This window comes from Choloepus didactylus, chromosome 21 (assembly GCF_015220235.1).
Source record: "Choloepus didactylus isolate mChoDid1 chromosome 21, mChoDid1.pri, whole genome shotgun sequence".
In the NCBI taxonomy this organism is placed as follows: Eukaryota; Metazoa; Chordata; class Mammalia; order Pilosa; family Megalonychidae; genus Choloepus; species Choloepus didactylus.
Genome location: NC_051327.1, coordinates 30,224,966 through 30,239,441, shown reverse-complemented (window position 1 = coordinate 30,239,441; position 14,476 = coordinate 30,224,966). Strand labels below are relative to the sequence as shown.

The 14,476-nt window shown below is 57.5% G+C and overlaps 2 protein-coding genes across 2 annotated transcripts in view; one reads left to right on the top strand and one right to left on the bottom strand.

Annotated features, from left to right (window-relative positions):
- The window catches only part of TRAP1 (TNF receptor associated protein 1), a 62,234-nt gene extending 55,548 nt beyond the window's left edge, over positions 1 to 6,686 (top strand). Inside the window, exons 12-18 of the mRNA XM_037813572.1 lie at positions 200 to 347; positions 1,730 to 1,915; positions 2,145 to 2,283; positions 2,641 to 2,726; positions 3,396 to 3,541; positions 6,289 to 6,361; positions 6,503 to 6,686. Of these exons, the coding sequence (XP_037669500.1) occupies positions 200 to 347; positions 1,730 to 1,915; positions 2,145 to 2,283; positions 2,641 to 2,726; positions 3,396 to 3,541; positions 6,289 to 6,361; positions 6,503 to 6,604 (880 nt within the window). The 3' untranslated portion in view covers positions 6,605 to 6,686. The remainder of the gene's footprint in view (positions 1 to 199; positions 348 to 1,729; positions 1,916 to 2,144; positions 2,284 to 2,640; positions 2,727 to 3,395; positions 3,542 to 6,288; positions 6,362 to 6,502) is intronic.
- Positions 6,633 to 13,371, bottom strand: DNASE1 (deoxyribonuclease 1). Its single transcript, XM_037813573.1, has 9 exons — positions 9,402 to 13,371; positions 9,001 to 9,148; positions 8,709 to 8,797; positions 8,546 to 8,629; positions 8,294 to 8,409; positions 7,891 to 8,003; positions 7,657 to 7,811; positions 7,049 to 7,145; positions 6,633 to 6,884 (listed from the first exon to the last, which is right to left on the bottom strand). Exons 2-9 carry the CDS (start codon positions 9,145 to 9,147, stop codon positions 6,831 to 6,833), a joined length of 855 nt encoding a protein of 284 aa, XP_037669501.1. The 5' UTR covers position 9,148; positions 9,402 to 13,371; the 3' UTR covers positions 6,633 to 6,830.
- Between the last annotated feature and the right edge of the window lie 1,105 nt (positions 13,372 to 14,476).

Sequence of the window (14,476 nt, the reverse complement as noted above, 5' to 3'; positions counted from 1 at the left end):
CCTCTGGAAGGGGCTGGGGTGGGGTGGGGGCCTCCCAGTGCTGGGGACAGAAACAGTTTTTTAAATTGTTTCAGTTCAGCTCATGTTGCTGTTTTTACTTGTTTGGTCACTAGTGAGGCTGGACTATCCTTTCAGAGTCTTCTTTCTGGTTGTTTTGTAAAAGTTGCTTGTTTCTGTTCAATGAATGTCTGTTCTTTAGGAAACTCCGGGATGTTCTACAGCAGAGGCTGATAAAGTTCTTCGTTGACCAGAGTAAAAAAGACGCTGAGAAATACGCGAAGTTTTTTGACGATTACGGCTTGTTCATGCGAGAGGGCGTTGTGACCACCGCGGAGCAGGAGGTCAAGGTGGGGGGCCGTGGCCGGGCCGTGACCTGGGCCAGTAGGGGCTCACCGGGCGGCTCGTCCCGGTCCCGGGGCCAGAGGAAGGGGACTGCTGCGTGTCTCCTCCTGCGGGTTAGGGGAGCCCAGCGAGGGCACGAGGGGATGCCACGCCGTGGTGGGTAGAAACCCCTTAACCCTGTGCCCTCGGGGCCTGTAGTTTAGTTAACAGAACTCCTGATTGCCCAAAAAGGGTATATTGATTCCATGAACATTTTTGCGGTTTTTCCTGAGGCGAAATCCACAAGGCATAAAGTTGGCCACTTGAAGGTCCGCACTCACGCAGTGGTTTCCGTGCCGTCCCTGCGCTGTGCACGCCCCGCCGGCAACTCCAGGGCTCTGTTGCCCCAGGAGGAACCTGCACCTGCTCCCCTCGGCGGCCCACAGAAGGGGGTGACAGAAGCATTTGGGGGCCCCTGGCCGCCTCCTGCTTGTCAGCAGACGCCAGTGTCTCCTCCACAGGCCTGTCCAGCTGCCCCATCACTCTCATTCACCGCATTCTGAGTCGGCAGCACCGTTGTAGTGTGCAGCGTGTGCCAGAGGCCAGAAACTGGTCTAAGTTTCACTCGTTCACTCACTTCTGCCTGTCAGCGAGGGCCGGGGGTCGCTGAGGATGATCGCCCGCTGCAGGCTGCTGTTTGCCGGCCTGCAGTGCGCCCTGGCCCCTCTCTCTCCTTCACCAACCTTCTCTGCTGGGAGCCCCAGGGTGCCCTTCCCCTGTGCTGCTCTGGCTAACTGTCAGGGAAGCCACATTTCAGTGTCTTGACTTCCCCGAGGCCCGGGGTGGCCTTGCAGGCAGGTGTGGTTGCCTCGGCCATCGGCACTGGGCTCCTGGCTTGTTGCTGCACAGGGAAGGAGCAGAACAGACCCTTCCTGCCGGGGCCTCGGGGTCCCCCTCACAGCTGCACCTTCACCCACACCTGTTGGCCAGAACTGGTCATATGGCCGCACCTGGCTGGGAGGCAGGCGGGAAATGGGACTTCAGGTTGGGAGTCCAGGTGCCCAGGAAAGACGGGGTTCCCTGACCAGGAAGGAAGGGAGACACTGGTCCAGCAGCCATGTCTGCTGGGGACAGGGTCCAGGCCCTGACGGGCAGAGTGGGGCCTGCCTGGGGTTCTCCTGAAGGGTCCCCCGCAGGCTGCAGGAGCAGAGCCGGCCAGAGAGACCCAGGGCCCAGGCTGCCCGGACCCCACCCCAAACAGTGGGTCCTTCCCAGCCCGGGGATGAAACGGCCGGAGCCGTTCGTGACGTTAGCCACGGGCCACGGGAATTCTCTGCCCAGCTGGTTGTGAAGGGGAGGCTTTCGGAACGTGCTCCAGAACGGGCAGTGACACACACTTTGTCCTCAGGAGGAGATTGCGAAGCTGCTGCGGTACGAGTCCTCGGCACTGCCCGCAGGCCAGCTGACCAGCCTGGGGGACTACGCGGGGCGCATGGCAGCCGGCACCCGCAACATCTACTACCTGTGCACGCCCAGCCGGCACCTGGCGGAGCACTCGCCCTACTACGAGGCCATGAAGCAGAAGGGCATGGAGGTGGGTCCCTGGCCAGGCCGGCTGGAGGGCAGAGCGTGGGGGCCCCGCAGGGGCCTTGGGCTGCCGGCTCCTGGGCCTGTGCCAAGTGCAGGGGGTCCAGGCTGTGTGACCGGGGCTGAGGCGTGGCTTTGTTAGTAGATGGAGCCCCAGCATTCCCAGTGCCACCCTGGGTGGCTCCCCTTGGATGTCTCCCACCACAGCTCCACGTGACACTCTTGGACTGTCACAGGTTCTCTTCTGCTATGAGCAGTTTGATGAGCTGACCCTGCTCCACCTCCGGGAGTTTGACAAGAAAAAGCTGGTTTCTGTGGAGACGGACATCGTTATCGATCACTACAAGGAGGAGAAGTTCGAGGGCGGGTCCCCAGGTCAGCCTCCACCCCCAGCCCACCCTGAGCTCCTGCTGCTGCATCTCATGGCCCCGCAGTGGTGGATTTCTCCTGGATCTTTTCTCGGTGTTTTTTGGGGTTCATCAGCATGTGGGGGCATTGTCAGGGGCGGTGTAGACAGTGCCCTTTTAGATCCCAGGGTCTCCAGTGCCCCTTCCAGCTGGGTCCTCAGGCCACCAGAAGTGTCCTTCCCAAGGCTCCGGTTTCATTTGCTTATTTGTAGATGGAAAGCATGTCTGGTAGCATTTGTCTCCGATTTGGGGGATAGAGAGCTGGTGTGGATGCCAGCTCGGGGTGTGGAAGTTGGAGCCCAAACCCTCTCCTTGCCCCCTCCAGCTGACGAGCGCCTGTCCGAGGAGGAGGCAGAGGAGCTGCTGGCCTGGATGAGGAACGCACTGGGGCCGCGGGTTGCCAACGTGAAGGTGAGGCCTCCAGAGTGCGCTGGCCCCTCACAGGGGCCCGAGGGGCTGTTGGAGGAGACGGGCCTGCAGGGGTGCCACCACCTCACCCACCTGTGGGAGACGAGAGGGATCCACAGCCACGGGCAGTGCAGAGGGCTGAGGGTGTGAGGGTTTGAAGGGAAGTTCCACCCCAGCCCTCAGGGAACCTCGGCTAACTTGGGTTTTTCATGGGTGTTTCTGGGTGGGCTGAGAGAGCCTAGAGGAGAAAGAACCAACCCCGATAGCTGTGAGCCAGTGGGAGGCGAGTGTGTGGGTGGAGGACAGCAGAGGAGGGCCTGGCCCGGATCCAGAGGCCCCGGCTGCTGGGGGGCTCCATACCCAGCCCGTGGCAACAGGCCGAGGCCCTGGCAGGAGCAGGGTGGGTTGCCCAGAGTGCTTTGTGGGGAAAGGAGGCGAGGAACAAAGCAGAGGCCAGAGTTGGCCCTGGGTGGGGCGGGGTGGTGGCGGTGTGTGAGTGCGAGGCCTGCTGGAAAGGCTGGGAGGACGGGGCAGCGAGTCCTGGGGTCTCAGCAATGAAAAAGGCGAAGGTCACGCTGGAGCCGAGAGCCTCGGCTTCTCTGCAAGTTAGAAAGCACTGCCCCCGATGGAGGCGCCGCCCGGCTGAGGCCCTGTCCCCGGCCTGGCTCGCAGGTGACTCTCCGCCTGGACACCCACCCCGCCATGGTCACGGTGCTGGAGATGGGGGCTGCCCGGCACTTCCTGCGCATGCAGCAGCTGGCCAGGACCCAGGAGGAGCGTGCCCAGATCCTGCAGCCCACCCTGGAGATCAACCCCAGGTGAGGCCGCTGCCCTGCCCCTCGGAGACCCCATGAAGGGCGAGTGCATTTGTGACCAGCCGGGTCGTTCTTAACTTGTATTTTCTTTTGTTGTAAAACGTAACATGTGAGAGAAGTGCATAAAGTTTGCTTGCATAAAGGGAACACCCGTGTAGTTAGGCCGTGTTAGATTTAAACTGTACCCACGTAAAGTTTCACAAAACAGAACACCGCTGTCCCCAGTGCTCACGTCCACCCGTCCCCTCTTCCCTGGGCACCACAGTCCCGACCTTGGCACCAGCCCTGCCCTGGCTTTGCTTGTTGGTTTCGCCCGCTCCTGGGCTCGTGTTGCTCCTGCCGTGTGAGCTCCTCCTTCACGGGGCGCTGGGCGCCATCCACTCGCAGCTGGGAGTGCTCCCCACTGTGGGCCTGTTGGCCTCCGTCCCTCGAGGGACTTGGGGAGTTTCCAGCTGGGAGCACGTCCCTGTGTGGTGCCCAGCAGAGCTGGCTACGTCCTCACCAACCTGGGTGACACCAGACACAAGTGCAGGTCCAGCCCCAGCGACCACCGAGGCCGGGCACCAGCTCTCGCTTCATGGACTGTGGATTTGTTCTACGACAGGCCTTCTGGGATATGTGTGCTCTTCATTGACTTGGGGTTCTCCTTATGCAATCTTTTCTACATTGTCTTTTCTCCTGCTTTAAGGTGTTTTTTGATGAGAAGTTCTTTAATACTACCAAATTTATAAATCTTTGGTAGATGCTTTTGCACTTTAAGAGACCCCTCTCTCCTGGCCATGGCCTCGTGTTGGTTTGGCTCTTCTCTTCCCCGTGAGTCTGATGCGAGGGGACCCTTGGGTCCCTGTGGTGTCCTGTACTTGAGGATCAGGGCCCGTGTGCTGCATCCATTCATCTGTCCCTGTGCCCTGACTGCCTTGATCAGCTCTGAGAGAACTGGCATCTGCCCTCGCCATCTGTGAACACGTTCTCCCTTCCCCTCTGTTTAGGTCTTTTAATATATTTTGGTGATTTCTCTGGGTTAATAGTTCCTCTTTGGTGTGTCTTATTTGTTGGCTATTTTTAAATTTCATTTTCTAACTGTTGCAATTGTATAGGAAGACAATTTCTCTTTCTTTTAGAAATTGATTTTGTATATGGCAATAATGTTTTTAAATGACATAAGTTACAAAAAATTTCAGAAAACAGCAAAAAGAAAATCAAAGTCCATGGCCTCACCCCACCACCCCCATCACTGCAGCCTGCTAGCTGTTTTCTTTTGGACTCTTTTTTTCATTGGTTTTATTTATTTAGCATAGTATGTCTAATTTTTCATGTCACTTTATTGCAACTATCCTTTTGATGCCTGCATCACGTTTTACCTTGTGGGTATCGACCAGGTGGGAGATGCCAGGTGGCTGCCAAAGCACTGCTGCCTGGCCTGGTGCCAGTGCCCGCGGGAGGCGGACTTGCTTGAACTATCTCTGCCACAGACTGTGTGTGTAAGACACACAGATGTGCTCAGTACCTTTACCAAAGGCCTTTATTTCCAGATTGTATTTGCTCTTAACGTTGGTGCTGTAGGTACATAGTTTGCACTTCAAAAGAACCAAGAGTTTATAGTGAAAATTTCCGCATCCCCCCATCTTTGTCTCCAGTGTGAAGTTTCGTCTGTGTCTGCCCAGGGCTCTCATTTTTCCCCTTTGTGGCACAAGTGGTACTTTGCTTTTTCCATGCGACTGAACTTTGGAGCTCTCTGCATTAGCACGTTAAGGCTGTCCTCCCCTTCCCAGCCCCAGATGCCGTTGTCAGGATGTCCACGTTCCCTTTGTCTTTTAGTGCCGGGGAAACAGACTGCAGGGCCTCAGCCCATTGACCTGCTCTCCACAGTGACTGGGAAAATCTGTTTTATGTCAGCCTGGAGTGAAATATTATATTGTCTTATAATTTTGACCATCATTTCCCATGAGTAAGATTTTAATTTTTTCCAATACAGAAAAAAATTATTTTTGGGTAGTCAAATTTATTATTCTTTGCTTCTGGGTTTGTATTTTGCTTGGAAAGGTTTTCTCTTTCTGAGATTATGAAACGTTCTTCCTTGTTGCTGTTACTGTTTTATCTCGTACATTTTATCTTGGGTCTGCCTGGAATTTGTTTAGGTTTGAGGACGAAGGTAGGAGCCCACCTTTGTGGTTTTTGGTGATCAGCCAGCTGTGCCGGCACTGCCCCTGCACAGTCTCTCCCACCCTGCTCCCCAGTGCTGTCCTCACTGCCTGCTGGACCCCAGGCGGGCCTGTGTTGGCTTTATTATGAATTTTTACATCTGATACTTCCTGCCAATATTTCCGGGCTATTCTTGTTTATTTTTCTATGTGAGTTTATTTCAGTATGAAAGTAACCTATTATACAAAGGAATTGTGTTAAATTTTGGGTTAATTTACAGGAAATACCCACCTTTATTTTGGGTCTTATCCAAGAACCATCATATGTCTTTTCATATATTACAGCCTCTCTTTGTCCCTTTGTGGTGTTTTGGGGAAGATTAATTTTGGTACTTGGCTGCCTTACTGCCTTGTCTAAGATAGAAACTCTTGCTTGATTCTCCATCTGCATCTATTTTTCTACCCCTTATTTTATTTTATCCTGACTAGCCTGATTACACTTTTTAGAGCTGCTGTCCTGCCAGCATCTTGGAAGGATAACAGTCATGAAGTTTAAGGCCCCTGCTGCAGGGCCATGCCCTGCACTCTGATCAGGTTTCTGGGTTGCAGGCACAGGCTGATCAGGAAGCTCAGTCAGCTGAGAGAGCGCGAGCCGGACCTGGCCCAGCTGCTTGTCGACCAGGTGAGATGAGGGAGAGGCCCAAGTAGAGGTGGAAGCCCTTCGTAAAAGGGAAGGTTCTCTTGCTTTCTAAACTCTGTGTTTTGGTTACCTGAGTTGGAGCTGGGTCAGGAGCCTCCCTCCTGACGAGCCCCCCCCTTGCAGATATATGAGAATGCCATGATCACCGCGGGGCTGGTGGACGACCCCAGGCCCATGGTGAGCCGCCTCACCGAGCTCCTCACCCGGGCCCTGGACCGGCACTGACGGCAGGACCCAATGCCTCAGCCGAGAATACTGCCTTTTCTTGAGCTTTATTTATCCAGATTAAAAGTTGTTTCTTAACCTATGTGATGAAGCTTTTGTCGGCTTCTGAGGAGGAGGGTGCTCCGGTGATGTGTCTCCTGTCTTAAAGCAGCTGCACCTACCGTGCTCTGGGTTGGGAGCTGTGGGGTGAGCTGAAGCAGGGCTGGGGAGCTGCAGCCTCAGACTCTCAGACTCTCCTCAGTGTCACCTCCACCGGGTAGTGGTCGCTGATGGCAGATGCCTGCAGGGGACACATGCAGCGGGGCGTCAGTGATGGCAGATGCCCGACAGCCTCACCCCAGTCTGTGCAGCGCTCGCTCTGGCTGGGGTCTCCCACCTCAGGGCCCGGGTGAAAGGTAAGGCCCAGGCCCCAGCAGTCCCACCGGGTAAAGGAAGGGGACGTACGAGTTGGTTGCTCAGTCCGTACGAGGCTTGGAAGTCGAAGGGAGTGGCCGAGTCGGGAAGGACAGAGCGCTGGAGCAGGGTCCCTGAGATCACGATCCTGCAGCGCGGCAGGACGGGTGAGCCGAGCTCCACAATGCAAACCTCTGAGCCCACAGCCTGTTTCTCTCCACGACCTCACTTCTCTGTCTGGCGAAAGGCTACCTGGCACATGCTTGTGCATCGTCAGCTGACATGGCGCTAGGTGACCAGGAGGAAGCCCCTGACGCCCTCCCTGCACCCCCCACGGGAACTCCAAGGCCAGGGACCCTGAGACCAGGAGATGGTGTCTGTCTGTCCATCTGCTGTGGCCTGGGTGCCACAGCCTCCCTCCTGGTTGGACTCGAGTCTGGGTCTGCCTCCCCGAGCTCCACCCCCCTGTGCACTCGGGGACACCAGAGCTGCTGTGTCAGGGTAGGCTCAGCCTCACCTGCGTCCCTAAAGGTGCTCTCACAACACCTGAGGTGTTTTATTCCATTTCACTAAGCGGATCAGCTCGGGCTCAGGAGGTGGCCGTGCCCATGGTGCTGGTGTTGGGACGGAGGCAGTGCTGTCCGCCACAGCCCACTCACCTGTCATAGGCGCAGTGCGTGGAGGAGACCGTGGTGTCGGCTGAGTCGGGGATCAGCCACTGGAAGGCCGGGTCTGTCCGCAGGCGGATGGACGCCCACTGTGAGGGGGTCACGTAGCTGCAGCCGGCATTGAAGTCGCCCATCAGCATGACGTCCTGCCGGGAGGCACCAGCCCCGTTAGCCTGGGGGGCTCACCCCGCACCCCACCTCTGCCAAGGAGCGGGGCACCCTCACCTCCACACCCCACTTCTTTAGCACGTCCAGGTAGACATCATAGAGAGCATCGATCTCGGCCACCGCGTCTGTCGGGGCTGCATGCAGGGGCACGATGACAAACTCCCTGACCTCTGCAGGGGGACAGGGCACCGAGGACCTGTGCTGAGAGCCCCGAGCAGCTGGGGGCCACAGGCCCATCCCACAGGCAGCCCCCAGCACTCTCCAGGGTCCAGCTGGGTTCTGCGCTCAACACCATGAACACGGGCAGGGCCCTGGTGGAGCTGGGCCACAGTACCTGGGGGTCCTTCCCTGGGTAACTGCGGCACTAGGCTCCCCAGGGGTGCACTGGGACGGGTGGGGCCCTCCCTCCCCTGACCGGGGGTGGGGGGTGGGGGGGTGGGGAAGCGCAGGCAGCACTGACGCGTGAACGGGGAGGAGAACTTGACAATGGCTGGCTCGCGGCTGAAGGTGTCGGTCCCGCAGGGCTCACAGCCATCGTCGTAGTTGTAGCTGTCCAGGACAGTCACCTGGTCGGGTCTGCAGGCAGGCGTGGGGGGAGGTGAAGGGGCCCGCGGAGCTCCCAGAGGCCCCCCCAGGCCTCTCAAGGTAGAGAAGCTGCTGTTGCCGTGGGAGTGGGGGGCGTCCCCAGCGCCCCCTCCACCCAGGGCCTCACCTGTACACGAAGAGGTAGCGCTCCGTGTAGCTGTTGCGGCCTAGCGGCTCACTGACCACGAACTGATAGGTGTTTGGGGCATCCCTGGATCAAGGAGATAAAGTGTCCTGTGCCCCTGGAGCAACTGTCCCCTCACCAAGGGCCCCACCACTCTGTCACCCACCGATTGAGTTCATCCAGCAGCTTCCCCACTGCCACCAGGTATTTGTCCCGGACCTCCTGGACAAGGGCGATGTCGTAGCGACTCAGGATCTGGGGTGGGGGGGACACATGCTGAGCTGGGCCTGCGGAGCGCCGGAGCTGCCACCCCTCCCCGGGCAGGGCTGTTCCGCCAGGACTCAGCCGGCCAAGACCAGACACTGAGGCTGCCCTGGCCCAGCAGCCTGCGGCCTCCCATGGGGCTGGCCTGCCCGTGGCCCCGGCCCCACCCCAGGGACCAGCCACCCCAGTCTGACCTGCACAATGTAGGTGGAGAGGGTGGCGTTGGACATCTTGGTCTCCCCGAAAGTCTGGATGTTGAAGGCCGCTATTCGCAGGCACAGTGCTGCCTGCAGCAGGCCGGCCAGGGCAAGCAGCACCCCCGTCAGCCTCACGCCCCTCATCCTGGGGGAGGAGAGGTGGCCCCCATGGTCCCTTCGCTTTGGGACGAGTGCCTGCCACCCCCACCCACCCCTGGAGTCCAGCTTGGGTTGGTCAGTCCCATTCAGGGCTGTGCTAGACCCAGGCTTGGGGGACCCCAGAGCCCTTGCACCTCTGCTCAGAGGCCACCCTGGGGCCTCACCCGTCACCCCCATGAACGAGGCCTCGGGCTGCCCCTGCCCCTGGGGCCCAGCACCCAGTCCCCCTGGGCACTCACCCGACCCGGCTTCCTCAGCAGTGATGGTGGCTTGGCCAGGAACCTGCGCTGGGGGCTCCTGCACCTCAGACCCTCCCACTGCTGCTCCGGGAAGAGGAAAAGGGAGGGCGGCCCGTGGAGACGCGGCCTCAGCACCAACTCCCGCTCAGGGCGTTTCTCCCACCAGGCTTTTAAAGGGCAGCTGTGACCTATCCTGGGCAGGCACGTGGGCACCTGCCTCACCTTGAGGGCGCAGCCCTGGCGCTTTTGAAGGGCACCTGTGACCTTTCCCGGGCAGGCACGTGGGCACCTGCCTCACCTTGAGGGTGCGCAGCCCTGGCACTACCTGAGCACCTCCCACACGGGGGGGGGGGCTGCTGAGAAAACATCACCTGATGACCCCATGTGCTCTTGGTTTCTACACGCCTCAAAGCAGCAAAGGCTCTGCCCTTCACCTGTGCCGCCCACTCACGGGTCCTGCCAGGTGGCCGTGGAGCCAGAAGCCAGAGCCGGGCACCCAGGCTGTTCCGGGGCCCCTTGGCCACCCGGGACCCTCCTCACACTCAGCTGTGCACGAGTGCAGCGGGCAGCTCAGGGAGGAGGCCTGGGGGGCTCTGGGCAGGCACCAGAGGGCGGCTGAAGCCCACCTCGAGCTCTGGGCAAGGCAGAGGGGGCTTCTGGAGGTGACCAGAGGAGACATAGTCCAGCCCGGGCTGACCGAGCGGCCAGGTCCCGGGAAGGCCCACACCAGGCCGTGAGTCGACCTTCCACCGCAGGCGTCTCTGCCGTAGCAAAGTGCCACGCTGGGCGGCTGAAAACAAACCTTTTCTTCGTCAGACCTGCCGGTCACAAGTCCCACGTCCGTGTCCCGGGGCCACTGGTCGCCTCGTCCAGCCTCTGCCCCCTCCTCTCTCACAGGCCCGGGGGCTGCACTTAGGGCCCACCCCCCATCCCCAGGCCCTTCATTTAATCACATCCATGGAGTCCTTTTTTGCCACATCAAGTAACATTCACAGGTTCTGGGGGGCGAGGACGTGGGTGGATTTGGGGTGACCACCACTCAACCCCCTACACCATGCAAGGGGCTCTCCAAAAGAGCACTGTGGGGGGGTCTCGCCTCGCACGGTGCGGGGAGCGGCGGGAGGCAGCGTAGGAGTCCGCGGCACTGGCGGCTGGGACGGCGAGGAGCCAGCCCGGACACCGCCAGTGACGAGAACACGCTGCCGGGTCTGCCTGGGGGGCTCCTGTGGGGTCTCGGGCTGCCGGCAGCCCCGCCCAGCCCTCTTCAGAGGCCCCTGCTTCCCTGTTCTCAACTCCCGAGGCCGGGGCTGCCTCAAGCAGGTAAAATCAAGACCCCGACACCGAGCAGGACCCCGGGGTGGTCCCTGCGGGGGGCTGGGCCCTCAGCTCCGTGCCCTGCATCTCTGGACAAAGCTGTCCCTCCACAGCGACTGTCTCGTCCAGCTTCCGCCCAGACGCAGGGGCCACACAGCAGCCACACCGCGGTGCCCTGGCCCCTCCAGTCCCTGTCTGCGCCCCTCCCGACTGCGGCACAGCCCTGCTCTCCTCTCTCCAGGACAGGAAAGGGCCTAATTCAGGCCTCGCCAGCACCAGCTCCGGGCCCTGGGAGGGATCCCCGGGGTGGGGGTGGGGGGCAGCACGCCAGGGAAGCGCCTGCCTGGGTGCCTTTAACCATTTTGCACCTCATTATCTTCCGTTATGGGATGTTGATCAGACCTCTGCCTTCCCTTTAGGTTTAAGGGTCAATTGATAAAACATTCCACACAACAACCATTTCACAGTTCCTTAAAAACACAGTATCCCTGAGACCAGAACCATCTGAGACTGATTCCCATCGCTCATGGACCTTTTTCCATCTGTACCTGTCAGCCATCGCTGGGTAACAAGCCAACCCCGAACTCAGTGTGCAATAAACCTTTCCCCTCAGGCTCACGGCTCTGCGGGTGGGCTGGGCTGGCTCCAGGGGTCTCAGGCTCTCCTCACAGGCGCAAGCTCCCAAGGGGGGTTGGGGTAGGGAGGGGTGGAAACGCTCGCTGGCTCTTGCAGCCGGGCTGGGCGTCTGCACACTGTCACCCCTGCCCATGTTTTACTGGCTTTAGCAACTGGGCCAAGCCAGCACCAGCAGAGGGGGTGGGAGTGACCCCCACATGGACTGAGGAGAAAAGGAGAAGGTAGGTGTCATATGCTCAGCTACGTTACCTCATCATCTCTTCATCATTTCTGCCAAATAAAACACTTTCCCAGTGGAGGAATACATTCTAGTTCAAGTGGTGGTTTGCCACGTGTCTCAAGTAAGATAACTTGTTCAAGATGGCACAGAGGTCACAGATGTGTATAAGTTAGCGTTTTGTGCCAAGTGGCTGGGAGGCCTGGCACCGGGTGGGGAGCCCCAGCACTGCCCAGGGACCCACAGTGGGTGCTGGGGGCAGGGGGAGGGGGCAGGAAGCTCAGCCCGTGGCACTTCTCAGAGTCACATCAACAGAGGACCGGCCACTGACAGGCAGTGGCTAAAGCCAGGAACACTGGCCACTTCCTTTGATGGGGGAAGCTATTTTTAAACCAACCACGAGGCCTTCCCAGCCTCGCTCTGTTAAGCTGAACCTGTACTGAAGGAGGATGGGGGGTGAGGAGAGGACAACGGTCACCGAAGCTGGAGCCAGGTCTCGTGCTGCTGCTGTGAGCACGGGGCCAGGGACAGAGGGCCCCAGGACGGACAGCGCGTGTCTGGACAGTCTGTGCCCACCAGAGGATGTGCCACAGTGTGCAAACTGAGCTCCCCACAGCCACGAGAGCCAAAGCAGCAACCCGCTGCCCTCCAACGTCCACGCGGAGACACCCCGCAAGCCTCGCCGACGGGGGGCAGTAGAAGGCGGACAGCGGGGACTCCCAGACCGTGCGCTGCGGTACCCGGGCACGCAGTCAGCTCACAGGGTGCTGTCGGATGTTTTTAATTTGGAGGGAGCCTTTGCGATACTTGATGTACTGCACAGAACTCTAGCTTGAGGCAGGTCCGTTTCCACCCTACATCTCCTGACGTTCCTTTCCATGTCATCTGCAGAGCTGGGTTTCTGACAGTTGTTCAAAAAGCATTTCCTGTGAGAAAACTGGCACCCGATCTGGCTCCCCGGCGGGAGAAGTCTCAGGCCCAGCGGGTTGTGCATCCCACCAGCTAGTGGCTGTGTTAGGGATGGAAAAAACTTTTTTCTCAATTTATGCTTATTTTTCGAGTATCTACTAAGTTGCTAGGACAAATACTTTGGACTTACCTATTTAATAAATGGAGACTTTTGACCTTGAGCTGCCTTAAAATAATTGCTGAAACTTAACAGAGGGTGCAGTGCCTGAGAAAGTTTGGACCCTCGGGTCTAACGTAACGGCAGAGGATAAATCTTACTGTGGCAATTGTGCCTTCCTTACTGGCCTTCATCATTCATAACTGACCAAATATCACAAAAATTCTCAACTCTGCAGGTCACTAATGAGAAGAATAATTGCAACAGATTCAGCATATCAACGATGTTTAAATACGTAATTCATAGGGACATAAAAAACATCAGCACTTACCTTTGGAGGTTGCTAGGGAACCAACTGGCAAATAAAATCAAAGAATCAAGTACTTACCCTGTCTTTCCTGTGCTAAGGTCAGAGCAGCTGGTGTGTTTCTCTTTACATAGGAGCAGCCCCGCTAATGAAGGAGGACCCCGGAGGAACTCACATATCAGGGCGCTAATCTGCAGCTACAAGCATCACATTATGTGCTTCCTGGTCAAAAAACCCCAAAGCACTTAAATTCTTGCCCAAACAATCTTGAGTCTGATCAAATCTCTGGCTCTAAATATGAACTTAAAGCATATTTTACAGGGGACAGAGGCCTATACACCATGACATGGTCAGCAAGATCCAGAGGAGACTACAGGACAGGCCACCATCTCTTCAATAAGAAAAGAGTGATAAGGTGAAAGGAGGATTATGGTTAAAAAGAGACTTGAGATATATCAATAAATGCAAGGAGCAGACCTTATTTAGATCCTGTAAAAAAAAAAAAGAAAAAGAAAAAATGAGGCAGAGAAATCAGAATCCTGGTCTGGTTGGTTGGTAACTGATGAAATTAAGTTTTTAGATTTGATCATGGCGCTGGGGTTAAGCGTTTAATAGTCTTTCTTAGAGTTACACAATAGAATATTTAAGGTGAAAAATATGCCTGAGATTTGCTTCAAAATACTGGCCACGAAGCTGGGTGATGGGTGCTCGAAGGTTCGTTATATTATACTCTTGAACATGTTGAAATTTTTCATGATTCATTTTAAAAAATTCTATAAATCAAAAATTTTACAAGCCACAAAACTGAATATAATGCAATATCAAAAAATGAGGTAACAAAGACTTAATATTCAAAACCAAACCACTCAAAAACCATGTAAGTCCACATATATGCATTTTAAAAAGCACCCGGAGGAGGGAGCAGGGCCCGGGAGGAGGGAGGAAGGAGGAGGGAGCAGGAGGGCGGTGAGGCAGAGACCGGAGGTCACAGGAAGGAAAAGGGACAGAACTTGGTGGCAGCCTGGGTGTGGAGAGTGAGGAGGAGGATTTGCGGAGACTGGACTGGCAGCCACGGTCACAGGCCCTGCAGCCAGCGGGTGGGCATCTGCCCCCGGACCCCCATCTCAGGAGACGCCGTTCCCCACTCCAGGGGCTCGGGCCTCAGAGCTGTCCTGACCCGGCTCTCCTCGGCCACACCTGGGGCATCAGCAAGTCGGTGCCAGCCCAGAACCCACCCCAATCCTGCAGGACCCGGCGGGTCCGTGCCCCCGGCCCACCCCGAAGGCTTCAAGAGCCTCTGGTGGTCTCCCTGCCCCCGAGACCCTCCCCACATCCGAGTCTCCACAGCCCAGAACCATCTTTTAGATGTATGAGCAGATCAGTTATTCCCCTGCCTAAAATCTGTCCAGGGTTCTCACTGTCCTTCAGATAAAATCCAATACCGACCATGACCCATGAGCTTGTCGCTGAGAGCCGCTGCCCTGTCAGGAGAGCTGGGCCATCTTGCCATTCTGGTTTTGGCTGAAATGTCACCA

Coding starts and splice junctions, on each gene's coding strand:
- DNASE1 (XM_037813573.1), bottom strand. CDS start 9,147: ATGAGGGGCGTGAGGCTGACGGGGGTGCTGCTTGCCCTGGCCGGCCTG. Junction 8,004..8,293: donor GTTCTCCTCCCCGTTCACGC/GTCAGTGCTGCC, acceptor GTCCCCCTGCAG/AGGTCAGGGAGTTTGTCATC. Junction 7,812..7,890: donor TAAAGAAGTGGGGTGTGGAG/GTGAGGGTGCCC, acceptor GCCTCCCGGCAG/GACGTCATGCTGATGGGCGA.